At 34.8% G+C, this 18,666-nt stretch overlaps 1 protein-coding gene across 1 annotated transcript in view; it reads left to right on the top strand.

Moving 5' to 3' along the window:
* The first annotated feature begins 7 nt into the window (after positions 1 to 7).
* Positions 8 to 18,666, top strand: part of LOC148948901 (26S proteasome regulatory subunit 6A-B) — a 36,940-nt gene continuing 18,281 nt past the window's right edge. Inside the window, exons 1-5 of the mRNA XM_089094814.1 lie at positions 8 to 119; positions 8,167 to 8,373; positions 11,346 to 11,453; positions 14,296 to 14,496; positions 17,417 to 17,699. Of these exons, the coding sequence (XP_088950940.1) occupies positions 69 to 119; positions 8,167 to 8,373; positions 11,346 to 11,453; positions 14,296 to 14,496; positions 17,417 to 17,699 (850 nt within the window). The 5' untranslated portion in view covers positions 8 to 68. The remainder of the gene's footprint in view (positions 120 to 8,166; positions 8,374 to 11,345; positions 11,454 to 14,295; positions 14,497 to 17,416; positions 17,700 to 18,666) is intronic.

Raw genomic sequence — 18,666 nt, 5'->3', positions numbered from 1 at the left:
TTACTTTACCCATAAGCCATTTAGGGAAGAACAGAAACAGATCTAAATAAAAATCATTACTGGCAAAAATGACAACAAGCAGTTCTTTGGAGGATAAATCCCTCTGGGAAGGGATTGAGGTATACATTGCTAATATTAAATAGGTTTCTTGGTCGTAACCTTAATTTTTAAAATTCCTCATCAGGGGCTTTGGCTAGGACTATCTTGGAAAGTAGCCTAGTTGAGTCAGATGAATGAAACTTCTAAGATTGGATCCAGATCTCAAGTTATATCCCTTGAAGAGTTCAAGCATCTGTGTCAATAAATTTGGGTCAGATTATATTAGCCTACTGACCCATGAATAAGGTAAAGGTATACAACCTGATGCATTTTTTATGCTCTTTCTGAATATTAAAATTGCTTTACTCAGAAAACATGTTTCAACTGCAACTCTATTACACTTTACCCCCCCCCTCATGTGTTAAAATATAGGCTAGCCTTAACTACATGTTTCCCATGTGTTTTCTGGTTTTCAATTTTGTCACAGTTGATTTGATTTACAGTTAACCAATCTAAACAAGAGTGATGCCAGCACAGGGTTATTACCTGATAAGAAAAAAATCACCAGATTTTTTGGAAAAAACATTAAATTAGCACATAAATCACTAGGTTATTGACCAGAAATCACTAGAATTATAGGCTAATACTCTTTATCATTGTAATTAATAATTTTTTTGTTTCTTTACCATATTCTATACAGGCGCACTTACAGGAAGGGGGTAAAATTACCCCCTAGATGTGGAAAAATACATTTAGATTGATGTTTTGTTTTTTTCTTAAGTGAAAATTACCCTTGAAATTTTTTGAAATGCCTTTTTCCATGTTTATAAAGAGAATAGGACAAAATCCTTGCTTCCTCCCTGTTCCCATATTGGTACACTTGGCTTATACCCTGACCACTGAAAACTGGTTATTAGTGATCTAATCAAAATGTTTGCTTTTGCTTTTTAATTTTTTTCCTTGTCAATCCAAAACCCCTGTTTTTTCTCAAAAAATATATAAACTGTTTTTCTTTTTATTCTAGTTAATCTAATATAATTACTGGGACACCAGTGAAAATTTTGAAAATGACCTTTTTATAATTCCATGGAAAAAATATGTCCCACTCTTCACAAATTTTGATAAGCATCAATCTTATTGCTTCTTAAAAATAAAGAGGCACTTCTTAATTATATAGAACACACCCAAGAAGTAAACTTATGTTAATCCTAATGAAACATACCAAAATATGATGAAAACATAATACTTTAGTTCATATAATAATATAATGTAGGCTATATAGTAGCACATTAGGGGGGTATAGGGGTAAAGTAACCTAACATAGCCTCACCCCTGTACCCCCTAATGTGTAAATATATAGCCCAAGTTATACAAGTCCAATGCATTCTGTCTCCCATTATCTGTCTGTGTGCCTAAGAAACTAGTTTTCATAGATCATACAGTACTTGTGCATTATACCCACTCTTTTATATGTGTCAAATGAGATGTAGCAGTTACCAGGACAGATGCAGGAGAGATACCTGATCATAAAACAGTTGTTAGAGTCAAGTTGTGTAAAACAGGTGATCTAAAATGAATGATAAAATTATAATTTGGAATTTGCCAAAGACAGAAAAAGAGGCAGTTGAGTTTTTTCAGGATAAGTGATTATTGCCAAAGACAAAAAAAAATGTAAAAATGGACACACCATGATTTTTTACTTGAATGAGAAGAAATGTAATCCATTTTGAGGTGTTGTAAATTGCAATGTAAGATAGTGGTAATTTTGTTAATAAATTCTTGAAAACATAATAGCATTCTGGGTGCATAATTATAACATTTACTTATTGTAATTTTGTTAATTAACCATTATAATCGGGTATCTCTCTTTTTTTATCTTTTTTTCTTTTTCTTTACCCCTCACCCCCCCAATGTGCAAATATATACCCCAACTTTGTTTCTAAACTATTCTATATTCATCCTATTTTATTTTATTTCATTAGCATTAACCAAACCATAAAAGAGTGGGCACCAATCATACATTATCCTTATTATCCTTAGCATACTTTCATCCCAAGACCTATCCTCAGGGGCTGTGCAGGTCATGCTAAATCTAAAGGTATAGTTTTGGAACCTTTCAACTATGCCAAACAAAATGTGTATCTCAAACTTTTGATCCAACAATTTTTGGTATTTTCAATTAGCTGGTACCCATATGAGAAGTCAAGTTTGGTTAATACTAATGAAGTAAAACAAAATATAATAGTTCAGAAACAAATTTGGGGTATATATATACAAATTAGGGGTGTAAAACATAGCATATATTAAATATGTAGCCTAGCCTAGGTACCTTTTTCCTCCCTAAACCCCAAAAACAAATAGTTTAAATATTGTAAATGCAATGACAAACCACGGTTTGCAATCCAGTTCTTTATTAACAGATACCTGTTTGACTAGTTTTCTTTAGCATCTTCCCTATACAATATAACGTGTGGGTACCAGCTAATTGAAAAGTACCCAATTTTTGGTGAAAAAGGGAAGTGAGAAGAAGCTAGTAGCCATCCAATCTTTTTGGTCAAATAAAAGGGACACTAGAAATTCTAATTTCCATTCAAATGAGCCCTCTCCTGATGTTCTAGAACTATTGATTTGATATGATTGCCCCTAAGAAAAAAAGAAATTAACACATATCTATGATTTTTCTTCTGGCAGATAATACAAAATTCAACACTTTTGCAGACAGGTGCTTGAAACTTCTACAGTAGGGTTCTCTGATACACCAAATCAAATGGTTTGATTTGAACTAAAATTCTGCAACTTTTATTGGGTGTTTCCTCCCTCTGTAAAAAATCAGGCAAATTTTCACAGTAACTTAGCCTTCTATGGGTAAAACTAAGCTTAATGAATCTTATATATTTAGAATCAACTTAATAAGCCTATGATATATTGATTGATATCAAAGTTCTGTTTCTAGAATTTTGGTTACTATTGAGCCTTATAGCTCCATTCTTATATTTTGTTACCACAAACTGTTTGATATATTAGCACATAAATCAAAAATTTAAAGAATAGGATGTTATCTGTGCTTATTAGGTGTTTCAATTACAAATAAGAGAATTTTGAGAATTATTGGAGTTTCGATTAGATATTAGAAGTAGAAATTAAAATCATTAGACCATTCCAAGTAGATACTCCCCCCCTTACTCCTAGCCAACTTCAATCATCAAATTTCTTTTTCAATATTTTTTTTTATTTAGAAAATTATGTTTATTGTGCACCTACCTTCTTATTTTTCAATTACTCCATTTCTGTTCTATTTGCAGATGTCTAGGGTGTATTCATATCCACCATCCACTCCACTTTCAAAGGTTTTAACAGAAGAAAATCTAATTTAGAACTGATAGATTACAGAAAAACAACAAACATAAATATGAAGACAAAAATGTGACCTGTGTAAATGTTGTAAAATGTGAAGTATAGAACATTTTTTCAATTTTGTGATTAACTATTTCACCTATTATCTTGATGATAACGCCCTGGGGTCATATCTAATATGGACATATGGTGGGAAATCAGAAGTTTTAAAGGTGGTATATTTGCCTAAATGCTAATCTGGAACATATTGAATCACTATTTTCTGTTTTTTTTTTTTTTTTTTTATTAGTTAGCTTCTTGTATGATTTATTTGATTGAATTATGTATCTACATACTATATTATGAAAAATCACTAGATTTAGGAAAAAATCATTAGTTTTAGAACAAAAATCACTTTAAATCACTAGCTTAAAAAATCACTAAGCAACATAAAAAATCACTAGAAATAGTGATAAATCACCAGGGGTGGCAATCCTGTGCTAACAGTCCCATCTAAAACAAGAGAAAAAGGTATCATCTTTGAGGTTCAGTAAGGACTTAAAATTGAATTTCCAAGCAAAGTAAATAGTTTATTCAGAAAGAGCTTAAAAAGGTATTTAGTTGTATGTTCACCTTATTTATAGGTCATTAACATAAACTGCCCCTAATTTACCTCTACCCCTTCCCACTTGAAAAGTGCCAAACCATTGATGAACTACTACACTTTCTGAAATAGATCTAAAGCACAACTGACACCCAATGTAAAATGCTTCAAGCAGTTGTGCCCAGAAGCAATTCTTGAATTATGAAAGAGCATAAACAAAGGCATCAAATGATGTTTCCACTTTCATCTTAGCTAAATTATATGGCCTACTGCAAATTTACCCTAAAATGTGGCATAAATGCAGTTTCAGCATAATTTAGCTAGGATAAAAGGGAGCATATCATTTGATGGTCTTTTTCATGTTCTTTTTTTCTGGGGGAAATTAAACTTAGAGCCCTTAAAAGGCCCAAAGCAGCAGATAGTAGCCAAATGTTTAAAAACACATTTATAATAAAAACTGGCTGTATTTTTTTTGAATTTGTATTTGTTTGTTTCTAATTGACATGGTCTTTTTCAATGGTAATAAAAATAATATTTTAAAACTTTTTGTTCTTTCTATAAGAATCCATATTCTGCCTTACTATTCATGTGTTGGACAAAATTTTCAATAATGGACATATACATATTTTTGAAAATCTGGACACATATAGTAACCCTTTATTTAGTTTTACACCTACTTAAGTTTCACTGAAAAATAAAGCTGAAACCCTTTCTAAAACAATGTATTTGTGGTATTTTGACAACCTGGATGAACTTGCACTTTCTGATTAAGTTCAATTATAGGACCAGAAGTTATAATAGTAGTAGCCCTGAACAGGGGTGTCCCAAGACTCATTTCATTGAGGGGGGGATCTTTGTAAATTTTACCAAATTGCCACCTGATTTATGCCTAAGTTTCTGCAGAAATCAAGAATTTTGCTAAATTTTGGGCAATTTTGCTAAATTTTGGCTTTGGCAAAAATTTTACTGAATGCCAAAAACGTTGGAGGGGTGGCGCCCCCCTCCCTCGGGACGCCCCTGGCCCTGAAAATGTTGACTTAATGCCTTCAGTTGTTTGTGATATTGCAGAGATGTCTTATTTACAACCAGCTTATGCTTAGTGCCTTTTGATATAGTTTTAAAGCAACATAAACTTTCCATGGAAGCAGTTTATACCTTGCTCCATATTCTGTTTCTTTCTTGATATTGTGACAACCTGGATGAGCTTAAGCTGTTTTGATTTATTTCAGTAGTAGCAATTATGGTAGCAGTAGTAGTAGTAGAAGCAGCAAAAGTGGTATTGCTGGTGTACCCTTTTTATGATCTGCATGCTCATAGCATATTTTCATTTAGTCTAACATCCCCCTAAATGATCCCTGACAGCTTCACCTTAATACCCTTAGCTTCAGTTGTAGTAATAAATGTAGTAGTGGCATTAGTAGCAGTCAGTATAACACTTTTTTTAACAGCTCCCTCAGCACATGCTGAAAGATTCAACTTATTTCTGTAAACAGTTCCTGGCACATTGCTGATACATTCTTTTGACAACCTGCATGCACACAGTGTGTTTTGATTTAATTCAACAATGTCTCAGGTATCCCTGAAATTTTTACTTTAACACTTTTAACTTTGATAGCAATATTAGTGGTAGCAGTAGTAATAACAGTAGTACTAGAGTTAGTAATAGCACCATGTAAATATTGCATTTTGGTTAGTTCAACATCCCTTACTACAAGCCCTGTAAGTTCAATTTCATTCTTTAAGCCATTCCTAAGATATTGCTGATATGCCCTTTTGACAACCTGCATGTGCACAGTGTGTTTTGATTCAGTTCAACTTCTCAGTTAATATTCCCTGAACTTTTCACCTTCAGAGTATTAGCCTTAGTAATACTGTTAGTATTAGTATTAGACTACAAAGTAGTAGTAGCACTAACAGTATTAAAGTAGCAGTAGTAATATGTTGTCTTTTGGTCAGTTGAAAATTCCTCTCATCAGACTGTACAAGTTTCAACTTAATACTACAAGTTGTTGGTATACTATTGCCAATATGTCCTTTTGATAGCCTGTATGCCCAAAGTATGTTTTAAATTAGTTCAACTTCCCATTCAACGTTTCCTAAAATTTTCACTTTAATACTCTTACCATTAATATTGCTTTTGATAGAAGTAGTAGTTGGAGCAGTAGTAGTAGTAGTAGTGGCATTAGTTGAAGCATCTATGTATTGCCTTTTGGTCAAATGATATTGCCTCTAAGCATTCACAGAAAAGTTCCAACTTTATACCCTAAGCAATTTCTAAAAGTGCACCCTTTTGACAACCTATATGCAATAAGTGTATTGATTTAGTTCAACTTTCTGCTCAATACTTTCAAATATTCACCTTTATACCCTTAGTAGTACTAGTATCACATTAGTAGTAGTAGTAATAGTCATGTTGTACTAGTAGTAGCAGTAATAATGGTAGCAGTAGTAGTACACACATTTTGCCTTTTGGTCAGTATAACACCCCCCTTGTCATGCCCTGGAAGTTTCAACTTGATACAGTGAGTTGTTCCTAATATATTGCTGATACGCCATTTGAAAATCTTTATGTACATAATATGTTCTGATTCAGTTAAACTTTCCCCTCAACATTTCCTCAAGTTTTCATCTTAATATCCTCAGCCTAAGTAGTAGTCACTATAGATGCTGTCCATGCCTATTAGAAACAATAAGTGATTTATTGTGAGTGACTGGAAGAGAGTAAACATGAAATTATATATTTGAGCTACAATTTAAGGTAATTTAAAGTACACTAGTCAATGTATTATCTACAATCAGTGTTCCTTATCATCTCTTTCAGCATTCTACACATGTTAGTGAAAGGACCTTGATGAATATTATTATCATATTGTTTCTTGTCTGAAGCAATGCAGAAGATTGTGTAAAAATTTTTCCTGATTATCAATTCAACATGCCTTTAAAAAGCAGTTGATGCTCCAGTAAATTACTTTATTAGTTCCACTTCCAGTTAATTGTTCCTCTTAATGTATGTTCCATAGGCTTTTAACAAAATATTCTCCAAGTTACAAAATTAATCACAATCATGATTGAGTTCTTAGAATATCATATAGGCTACCTATTGTATGACCTAATGCTCAAACAGACGATTCTGAAGAGACTAGATGCAAGATTCTAAATTCAATTTTATTTTTAGTTTACTTTGCTTTCTTATTCTAGCCTAATTTTGATTTAAATAGCTAATTATTATTTTCGAAATCTGTCTTGCATGAGGATTAAACATTTACTTGTGCATGTAATAATTGAAAATATGTAGAATGAACAAATTTATTGACTCAATTCAATACAACACAACAGTAAAATGATAACACACTCTAATGGAGAGCAGAGCATGTTATTGTTGGGGTTTTACTATTATCATAAAGAGTGGACCCACTATCACTGGATCAAGGCCCATTGCCTCCTTCCTCAAAACTAGTCTCCATTTGTGGTTAAGGGGTGGGGGCAATGATGGTTTCAGCTTCCTTACCCCTACCATGTATATTGTCTGCTGTTGGGCTTCTCCTTTCATTACTATGTCCTTCAGCTTAACAATAACATTATGAAATATCTCAAGCCAATGTATAATCTTAGCTGGACATTCCTCTATTAGATGCCTTCTTGTTTCCACTGTGGTCATCTCACTCTTTCATCATAATGGGAATTTAGCCTGCCCTATTCAGGAAAGATATTTTGCAGAATTTCCAATTTCTGTTATGGTGTCTTTAAGCATTCTTGTCTCAGACCTTCTCAGTTGTAGAAAATGTTTAGCCAGGGTGGGGTTAAGCTTTGAGAATAATTCTGTTGTTGGGGTAACAAACATAAGGATTGAACATGTCAACCAAAAATCAACACAATAAAAAGGAAATGAATAAATAAAAGAAGACCACAAAATAGAAAATGAAAGGCTAGAACAAAAAGGAAAATTTAAAAAGCAAAACAAATAATACCAGGTAAGCAGTCTACAGGTGGTGACCCCAACATTGGCAAATAAAACAAAAATAGTAAAAGAGTACATAAAGGGCTTGTGCTTGCATCATCAAAGATCATTAAATAATATTCAATATTATGCTGGTTATGTCCAAATGACTCAGTTGGGATTTTTAAATCAATCCATGTTTATTTGAAATTAGTGGAGTATACTTGAATATTGAAACTGTTCTTTTTTCCAGCAAAATGTAGTTGATGAAGTCATGAGGATGTCTACTGATGACATTTCAAGCAGAGTTCGACTTTTGGATAGTGAGATAAAAATAATGAGGTCTGAAGTGATGCGTGTACAACATGAATTGCAGGCCCAAAAGGATAAGATAAAGGAAAACACTGAAAAAATTAAGGTCAACAAGACATTACCATATCTTGTCGCAAATGTTATTGAGGTACAGTAAATGATTATATCATTTAAATTATCTTAATTGCTGCACCTTAATGTGTCATGCTTATGTGTTTGATTATCTAAATTGTTTATCTTTAAAGTTTCAAAGTCTTTAGAGATTTATAGCTTGTAATATTCTTTAAGGAATAACAAGTGTGAATGGTCATCCAGAGGATTTTTAGGATTAAAGAACACTGTTTCCAACACTGTTGTAAAGGTGATAATTAGTTTGGGGAAATTTTGTCGAATCTTATAGGGTTCAGGCTTATAAAGAAATTATCTAGTTTTCTATTTACTTATTTATTCATACCAAATGCAGTAAGCTCTATAAAGCTTGTTGTACCAAGCATTACAAAATTAAAAACAACTATTAAAAAACAACACTGAGACACACTTTATAATGAGACACATGTCACAAGAACAGCTAACATAAACAACAATTAAATTTAGATATTTTTTTTTTAATCTTGTGGGGCTGAGGCTTTAAAATGAATTGTCTGGTTTTATATTATTTTATTTATTCATACTAAATGTGGTAAGCTCTACAAAGCTTGCTGCACTAAGTATTACAGCAGTAAAGACAAGAATAAAAAACAACATTGAAACATACTATATAAAAAAACGCCACAAGTACATCTAAGGTAACAAAATTTTTTCTCAAAATGGAGCATAATAAGACCTAGTATGGAACTCTGTAGAGGCTAGTTGACTTCAAAAGAGGGTACTGTGATAGCTACAACTGTTTCTGGCGGTAATACATTTTAAGTCTTCCACACACACACAGCTGCACAAAGAGTATAGACCTAATCTTTTATTTAGATAAGGTGTATTCTCTATTAGTGCTGACGGGTGCTGTCATTCTGTGAAAGTGGAGAAGTGATTTTGGAGTTGTAGTACAAGTAGCAGTGTTGTAGTAGTAGTCTCAACAATGTGCAGGTGTTTATTAGGTCACCTCTGTCTTGTTGGAGATGAAGACTAGGTAACTGCAGTCTACATTCTCTGCTGGTATGGCAGAAGTGTTGGGTAAGGCATGAGTTTCATGGTCCTCTTTTGCGGTTAAAAGGTAGTCCTCTTATACTTAGTCAATTATTCTGGATTCGGTATTGGTTTAAATATTATGAACATCTGTTATAAATGCTTTTAAGATAGACAAGTAACTTACTTGACTTAAGGCTCCTGCCAAGGGTTTGGCATAGAGAACAATGAGACTAGGCACCTCCAGGTTGACCTATTGCTTGCCAGGCTTGCAGCTTCTTCCACCATGATGTGGGCTTGGGTGAGGAATTCATCAGCTTTGTCTTTCCACCTAGTTGGGGGCGTCCTCTGGGTCGCTTCCATCCGTAGAGGGTGGGGTCGAAGTCGAATGCGACCCGTACCGGGGCGTCGTGCAACATGCGAAGGAGGTGGCCGTACCACCAAACAGTACACTGGGCGAGCTGCGTCGAGAAAGGAGTTTGAGCGGTACGTGACAGGAGAGTCTGGTTGCTAATGAAATCAGTCCAGTGAACAGCGCTGAGAATAGATTTTGCAGCTGGCCACGTCTCTGCTCCATACAGCTGCACGGTGCTGACTGACGCATTGTAAATGCGCATTTTGGTAAAGCTGATTATGTTTGGCTTTCGCCAGATGCTGCTAAGCCTCCCAACAAGTGCTGACACTTTGGCTATTCGAGATGTAAGCTCTTTTGTGATCAGGCCATCCCTCGACAGAATAGATCCCAGGTAAGTGATGTCTTCAATCCCATCTACTTAGTTGCTTCCGATGTTGACTTCCTTTACAGTAGAACGGGACGTGGGGGGCTCAAGGGGCATAACTTTGGTTTTCTGCCAGTTAATCTTCAGTCCGACTTTTTCTTCTGAGAGCACCTGGAGAGCTTTGGTGGCCTTTTCGACGGTATTTGCAACTAGCGCTATGTCGTCGGCGAAGTCAGCATCAGAGAGTTGCCGGTCTCCGAACTGAAGGCGATTCGTCGTGCTGGTCATAACATGGTCTATGACGCAGTTGAAAAGCTCGGGAGCAGCGGCGCAACCTTACCGGACGCCAGTCTTCACTGAGAATGTGGGACTGCGTCTTCCATTTACTTGCACGCAGCTTTCCGTATTCTCATGCAGCTTTTCAAAAAGTGAGCAATATTTCTTTGGTAGACCCGTAATTCTTAGTATCAGCCAAAGTGAACAGCGATCAACAGAATCAAAGGCAGCGATGAATGCGATGAAACACAAAATTAAAGTCCACTAATGCGATGAATGGGATGCGATACACTTGGAACTCTTGCGTCTTCTCAATCAACTGGCGCATAGTGAAAATTTGCTCTGTCATCGACCTGCCGGGCATGAATCTGGCTTGCTGGACTCTTCTCTTTCTATGAAAAAAGGCGGAACACCTGTACAGGAGTGACATGGCGAAAAGTTTACCAGGAAAGGAGAGAAGCGTGATCCCACGATAGTTGGAGCAGATTTGACGGTTGCCCTTACGTTTCCAGAGTGGCAATATGATGCCTGCACGTCAGTCGTTCGGTATGCTTTCCATCGTCCATACAGCTGAGAAGATTAGCTGGAGCCACAGTATCATCGCTTCACCCCCGTACTTGATGAGTTCTGCAGAAATACCACAGACGCCGGGGGCTCAATTAATATTTAACCGTTTTACAGCATTTTGGATCTGGTGCTATTATCAATAAATTTTCTTTTGGAATTTATTTGCATTCAGTGCAGTAAGCATTCATAAATCATAAAATACTAGACCAAATTAAGAAATGCTGATATTAATAGTTGTTTTATATAAGTAATATAAATAATTATTATATAAATGTATATTATTACATAAATTATCATATAAATAATTAATTTATATAATTAATTAATTATAATTGTTTTTATATTAACTATTATTATAATTGATGGAATAGTTTTAATTAATATGTATAGATAAATAATATAGATAAAACAGTTATATGAGTAATCTCATTCTTTTCAGCTTTTAGATGTCGACCCCCAGGAGTTGGGAGAAGAAGATGGTGCCAATGTAGATTTGGATTCACAAAGGAAAGGAAAATGTGCTGTCATAAAAACCTCAACTCGCCAGGTAATGCCAATTAAAGACCGCTATTTTGAATTTGGGGTCTGACAGGAATCACAAGGTAGCTTCAGTAAAATTCAATCAAGGAGCAAAAAGCATAAAACACAACAATTGTAAGTTTAAAGGCCTTACCTAACCTAAGTTATCCTATGTTTTATGAGGCACACAGACTGTCTGTAAAAAGTCTCCAGCCATCGCATAGTTATGCCACTGCATGCATTTCTTCCCTTTACAGTAGAAAACTTTAAAAAATATGAAGGATATGTATTAATAAATTTTGAACGTTATATTTTGATGGTAATGATAACTTGTACAACAGGAATTATAGAAAATCCATAAATGGAAAGCCTTCAAATAATGTGTGGATTTATTAATGTTCAGATGTGCTTCTCTGAAGCTCTTGAGCCTCCGAAAATCTGAGACTCTGGAGCCTTTTTCTGAGGCTGTTGTAAGAATCCTCCCCCTTTGGTACTGCTTTTAATTACTTTGATCTGCAGTGAATTTTGACTTAAGTAAAGGACAATAAAACTTAAAACAAGCAGACATTATTAATATTAGAGGAGGTCTGCTGTATCCCTTAGCTCCCCAGTAAGTGAATTAGGATATTATGTGCCGTAATTTATATAACACAGGACAAAACTATGTAAGGTACTTCATTTTTTACTGCTACTTATGAGCAAAGGGTGAATTTTATCTACTTTGCCCAGGAGGGCACTTGTGTTAAGGCTTGGATGTGTTTTTTTTTTTTTTCAAGCTTGACGTTTTTAAAAGTGAGCCTCAGAAAATCTGAGACTCTGGAGCCTTTTTCTGAGGCTGTTGTAAGAATCCTCCCCCTTTGGTACTGCTTTTAATTACTTCGATCTGCAGTGACTTTTGACTTAAGTAAAGGACAATAAAACTTAAGACAAGCAGACATTATTAATATTAGAGGAGGTCTGCTGTATCCCTTAGCTCCCCAGTAAGTGAAATAGGATATTATGTGCCTTAATTTAAATAACACAGGACAAAACTATGTAAGGTACTTCATTTTTTTACTGCTACTTATGAGCAAAGGGTGAATTTTATCTACTTTGCCCAGGAGGGCACTTGTGCTAAGACTTGGATGTGTTTTTTTTTGTTTTTGTTTTTTCAAGCTTGACGTTTCTAAAAGTGTTATAAAAAAGAATAAAATTATTGCAAGATATTCCCTTGCTAATGAAAATATGAGGTACTATATAGAGCTTTTCATTATTTATATTTTTCTCCTTATGGGATATCAAAATGAGCTTTAAGGTCGTCATTCCAAGAATTTTCAACCTAAGCTCTCCAAAAACGAAGAAAAATTGATAGTTATGTCAACTATGGATGATGGCAGGGGGACTAGGGGGTTGAGGCTTCATTCTGGACTATGGCTACATTCCTGAACGTTTTGTTCTCTTAAGCTAGCTCGAGAGCTTTCGCAGATCGTGAATAGTCCTGAAGAGCCTAGTTGTTTCAAAAGTACTTTTATTTTATGATCGTAACATAGGCTTAAGCTCACATTATGCCCATATCCGCAGCAGGGTTGCCAACTGGACACATTTTATGTCAAAAGGAAAATGCATTGTATTAAATACCCAACCACCTCTATACATTAAATATTTAATTAAAATACACCAGCATAGAGTTTATCTCACTCAGGCTAAGCTAATTATCCAGTTATCCCATTGCAAGGCACAAGCAATATATATATGCATAGGAGAATGAAAAATATTCTCGTTTAAATTTCGATAAATCAAAGCTCCTTGTAGCTCTTGCACCCAATCCCACCAGTAAGTTTCCTTATGAGGTTCATTGCACCCAATTAAACTACCACTCGATTGATTGGCAATTTGAAATACTTGTCCAGTGCCATTTTAGCTCTCTTATCCTTTTGCAGCTGAAAATGGTGGGAACAGCCCTTTGTTGGTCTATGACCTTTTTAGTTATTGAAAATGACGACTAGAATTGAAAATTCCTGCTCGGTTGAACTCCCTCTTTGTTCTCTACTTCTGCAAGTTCAGCCAATCAGCGCTATGAATTAAAAAGAAATATCTAAGTAAGCGACGGGGTAACAGGAGATTTTTTTTTTTTTTTGAAAGATAGAGAAGGGTATTGAACCATAGATGTGGGATATTTAATTATAGGTTGTTTCTATTTTACGGGGATCTGATTACTGCTTCAGTGTATGCCCCCCCCATTTTGTGAATATGATTGGATATTTTTATGCAAGTTACTTTTATGGGTAACCTCTGTTTTAATTAATGTTAAATGTTTGAAATCAACAGAAAACTAGAATGCATTGACTAGTTCCTTTCCCTATTTCTCAATTTCTAAAATTGGCTCAGTGTGAAATACGAGGGGAGGGATATTCTTCACTAGAATAAAACTTCACAAACTTCACAAAACTTCACTAGAGTAAAAGTCAGCATAGAGGATTATCAATTCAAAAAGCAAAGCATTTGTCCACTCAATGCCTGTTTGGTAAGAAAATTGACCTATAAATTCTAGCAGTGTGATAAAAAGAGGGTTTATTGTATTTGTATAAAATTATATTGTGATCACTTTGTGTATATTGTGATGACTGTATATCCTGATATAAAGTATATGTGATACAGTATGTTATGTGTGTGATATGTGACTCAGTATATATGCGTATATGTGATATATATTGTGATGATTAACAAAAATATTTTCTTATGCACAATGTTTAATAGTTAAAGATTTATTTATTACAAGGCATATAATATCTTCATGGTATACGAATTAAATACATTTGGGGTTTAACAGTTTTAAACCATGATTTGTTTTTATGTTCTCTCATAGTAGAATAAAAACCTTTTCTACTTAGACCTACTTTCTGCCAGTAATTGGCCTTGTTGACCCAGAGAAACTGAAGCCTGGCGACTTAGTTGGTGTAAACAAAGATTCTTACCTTATTCTGGAAACTCTTCCTGCTGAATATGATTCTCGTGTTAAAGCCATGGAAGTGGATGAAAGGCCGACAGAACAGTATGGAGATATTGGTGGATTGGACAAGCAGATCCAGGAGGTAATCTTTTTTCATTCTTGAGATATTTTTCATATTGATGAATGAAACAAACAAATCCCAGAGGTTATCTTTCCATATTTGAGACTTTTTCCATATTGGTAGATCTACCAAGAAGTTCCAGGAAGTTTTTTTTTTTTTTTAGGACTTTTTTTCATTTTAGTGGAATAGATAAGCAGATCCTAGAGGGTATCTTTTTTTGTATTTGAGACTTTTTTCGTATTGGTGAATTAGACAAGCAGATCCAGGAGGTAATCTTTCTCATATGTGAATATTTGTTAATTGAAAGGGCTCCAGGGATTAGTCAATATTGTGGGGTCATGACCTACTCCTGTTTTACTCTTCAATAAAAATACGTTGTTAATACTACAGCTACTACTACTAACAACTCACTCCAGCATCAAACCGCCTTAGGCTAACACAGCTACGCACGCTCTCCCTCGTTTATCCCAGTCTATTCAGTCTCCCTCGTTACACCCTCCCAAGAAGTTCCCATTTCCTTTAAATCTTTCTTTAAGACATCTATCTCATTCGGAGACGACCTGTTTATGTTTGTTCGACGAGAACAATCTTTAGCAATCTGTCATCCTTCATCCGCAAAACGTGTCCGAGCCATCTCAACCTTTCTCTCATTAGAGCCGTATAAAGCAGTATTGAACCACATTTTCGCACAGCTTACTGAATGAGATATGGTTGGTCGTTCGGGTACCCCAAACAATCCTTAGACAATTTCTCAGGAAAACACCTAGCAAATCCTCATCTGTTTTTCGGAGTGCCCACGCTTCAGAACCATACTTGACCACTTTCACCACTGTAGCTTCTAATATTCTAAACTTGGTTCCTATACTTATCCTTCTATTCTTCCAAACTTGTTTCAACTGTGAAAAAATACTATGGGGCTTTCCTATTCTTTTTTTATCATCGTCACTGTACCCGCCGTCTTTACTACTAATAATACCTAGGCAAGTGAAGCTGTCCACTTTGTCGATCTTCTCGTTATCCATCTTAACCTGCACTTATTCCTAGTCTTAGCGTTTGTCGATCTTCTCGTTATCCATCTTTACCTGCACTTATTCCTAGTCTTAGCGTTTTCGTCTTCTTAACATTAGTTTACAAACCTATTCTTCTCCCTGAACTCTCAAAACTTCTGAAAATTCATTCATTTTGCTAACATTTTTTATCTAGAATGCTTAAACTATCAGCATAATCTAAGTCCAGGAGAGTTTTTATTCTCCATTTGATTCCGTGTTCTCCCATAGCCTTTTCGGTGCTCGTTATGACAAAGTGCATCAAAATGATCCATATAAACAAGGATAGAACGCAACCCTGCTCAACTCCTGGTTTGACTGCCATTTTACTTATCATCGCATTTTTTATTTCATAATGAAAGTCTTTTTTCGTTCTTTAATTCTGCGACGCAATAAGGCTATATCATCTGCTGTATAGTTTCCCACTGAAGCTCTATGCTGAATTAAATTTGTGCTAACTTGCCACAAAATGCAACTAAAATAACGTGACTTTCTCTCTAGAATGCCCAAGAAGGAATAACTTTAACATAGAAAAATAGAAAAAAGAAGGAAAATAACCTGAAAAATCTAATTGAATACGAGCATGCCGGTTAATCAAAGAAAACGTAATATTCTAGTTTTTGCTTACACATTGGAAAAATGGTAATAGTTGGATATAGATTCTAGATTCAACAATTGAATATTGATGCAAGTTCAGGATGTTCTAGTGAAAGCCCAAGAAGTGATTTGGCCTCTTGCTGGAACGTCAAAGCCTCGTCTCGTGCCTGGAATGTCGAAGCTTCAATGTCTCGAAGCCTCGGGACATTGTCTCAGATTTGATAAAAGCTGGTCGTATGTGTGATGAGAAGAAGACTGTTCTTCCCAAATTTGTTATCTTTGCGCCTGATGAGGTTTCGACTATGCCTGGGGAGATAACAGTGACTCTCGTCAGAAAATAAGCGAAGTTTGTAATTATTAATACAGAAAAAAATACAGAAAGACACGGTTCGTGTCTAGTATTGGTGTAGCGCAACCCTTCGGTGTTATTGAAGAGCGTTGGTCTCGGTTTATGAATACTCTAGATCAAGAAAATAGCTCATTGAGTGCTTTTTTTTGTGAGATAGTAGTGTATTTATTTTTCGCTCTTTTTTATTTATTTTTTTACTGTGATTGCTCCATTTAGCACCTTTTTTTCAGCTGTTGTAACTATAATAACAAAGTTCTTAATTCATTACTTTCAGACATTAGTTTGACTGTATCCCGATCGCCCCTTCCCCCACCGCCTTCTAGTGTTTGCTTTTTTATTTTTTATTATTGGCATTGTGAACCAACTGTTGATAAGAAATAAGAAAAAATATGAATTCAAAGCCAACAGTACAAGCAAACTTGTGAATATAGTGTAGGAATATCCTTTAATTAGAAATTTCCTTAATGTGATGAAGTACGGTTTTTTTTTCAGAATAGGATCTTTATTGAAGTGTTACCAAAAGCGGATAAAACTTGGAACAAAGTGTTACAAGAGACAAAAATAGAAAAATAACGTCGGGTTGAAGAAACAGAAATGTATAGAAGTTCACTAACGTCTGTATATGTTATTTTAATATCTTTAATATATTAAAGATAATAAAATCAATCACTCACAGATTTCAATTAATCACTTTTTGAACAAACTATCTTTGATATATTAAAGAAAGTGGTTGAGCTAGATGAGTAAAACTTCAGAAATTTTTCAGAATTGATATTTGATATGATATCAGAAAGTTGCGTATATATCTCTCTTGTACTCTTTTTAACATATTAGAAGAAGTTTTCTGGAAAGCTATTTTCTACTTTATGTAAAATTATTCTAACTCTGTCAGTAAAAATATTATCTTTGGTTCATAACATTTGAAAATACAATTTTTATTACTTTTTAGCTAATTGAAGCCTGTGTTCTCCCCCTTACTCACAAAGAGAAGTTTCTCAATCTGGGTATTCAGCCCCCCAAAGGTGTCCTTCTTTATGGTCCGCCTGGCACTGGAAAAACACTGTTGGCTAGGGCGTGTGCAGCCCAGACTAAGTCAACTTTCTTGAAATTGGCTGGGCCCCAGTTGGTCCAGATGTTTATTGGTGATGGAGCCAAGTTGGTTCGTGACGCTTTTGCTCTGGCTAAAGAAAAGTCACCGGCTATTATTTTCATTGATGAGTTAGATGCTATTGGTAAGTTAGTATTCTTTTATTTTCGTTATTATTATTAATTGATATTATTATTTGTAAATGTTTTGTTGGTATTAATATTTTGTTACCTGTTGTTCATTGATTAGTCATACTTACTCCTGCCGTTTACCCGTGCCAGACAGTTGTGGCATTTGGATATACATTTCCAGACACCTGGTAAACTATAGGTTTCACCGTTCGCCTGCGAGTTCAGTGGACTTGTTTGGTCATGTGTCAATCCTATGACACGGTATTCCACCTTAGACTACAAGCGGTCAAGCCTATTAGGCTTAGGTTTCACTCGTTCGCCACCTATGAGTCCAAACAAGTTCAGTCCCAAATTTTACATACTAGTACAGTGAACACTGTCCGTCACGCGTCAACCCAAAATCAATCCAATCTTTCATCCCTTAATTCTATGACTACCTTAGTTCTGCCCTAGGAATGACCTATGGACGGATAATAGACTTATCTATCACCAAATGAAATGACATCATTTTTATACAATCCTAAAAAGGGCTTACGCCAGGTTTGCCTCTCCCTTATTCTGACTATCTGTCTTAACTTTTTCTACAATTAGCCATGTCTTGATGCCTGCAACTACTTCATTTTAATTCAAAATCAACGGAATCTAAATCATGTAGTGACTTTATTAAGCTTGTCACAGCATCCTTATTTTATAGGCTAATAGTATTAGGCTTAGGTTCGTGCTATTGTTATTATTGTCTTATTGCTATTGTTATAAGTTATTATTGTTATTGTTTTTATTTTATTATTTGTATGTCTATATTTTTATTATTGATATTTTGTTAATTTTAAGTTGTTATTCATTGATGAGTTAGATGCTATATTGGTAAATTGTTATTTATTGCTGTAACGTTGTTTGTGTGTAATTCTAATTTATCTTTTTTGTAGTTTATATACCTTTTTATTGTTTCCAGTCCATTTCTTGTATGCTGAAGATTTGGAT

This window comes from Artemia sp. Qi Xiang Cuo, chromosome 9 (assembly GCF_049724085.1).
Source record: "Artemia sp. Qi Xiang Cuo chromosome 9, ASM4972408v1, whole genome shotgun sequence".
NCBI lineage: Eukaryota > Metazoa > Arthropoda > Branchiopoda > Anostraca > Artemiidae > Artemia > Artemia sp. Qi Xiang Cuo.
The sequence above is the reverse complement of the archived record's forward strand: the minus strand, read 5'-3'. Positions and strand labels throughout refer to the sequence as shown.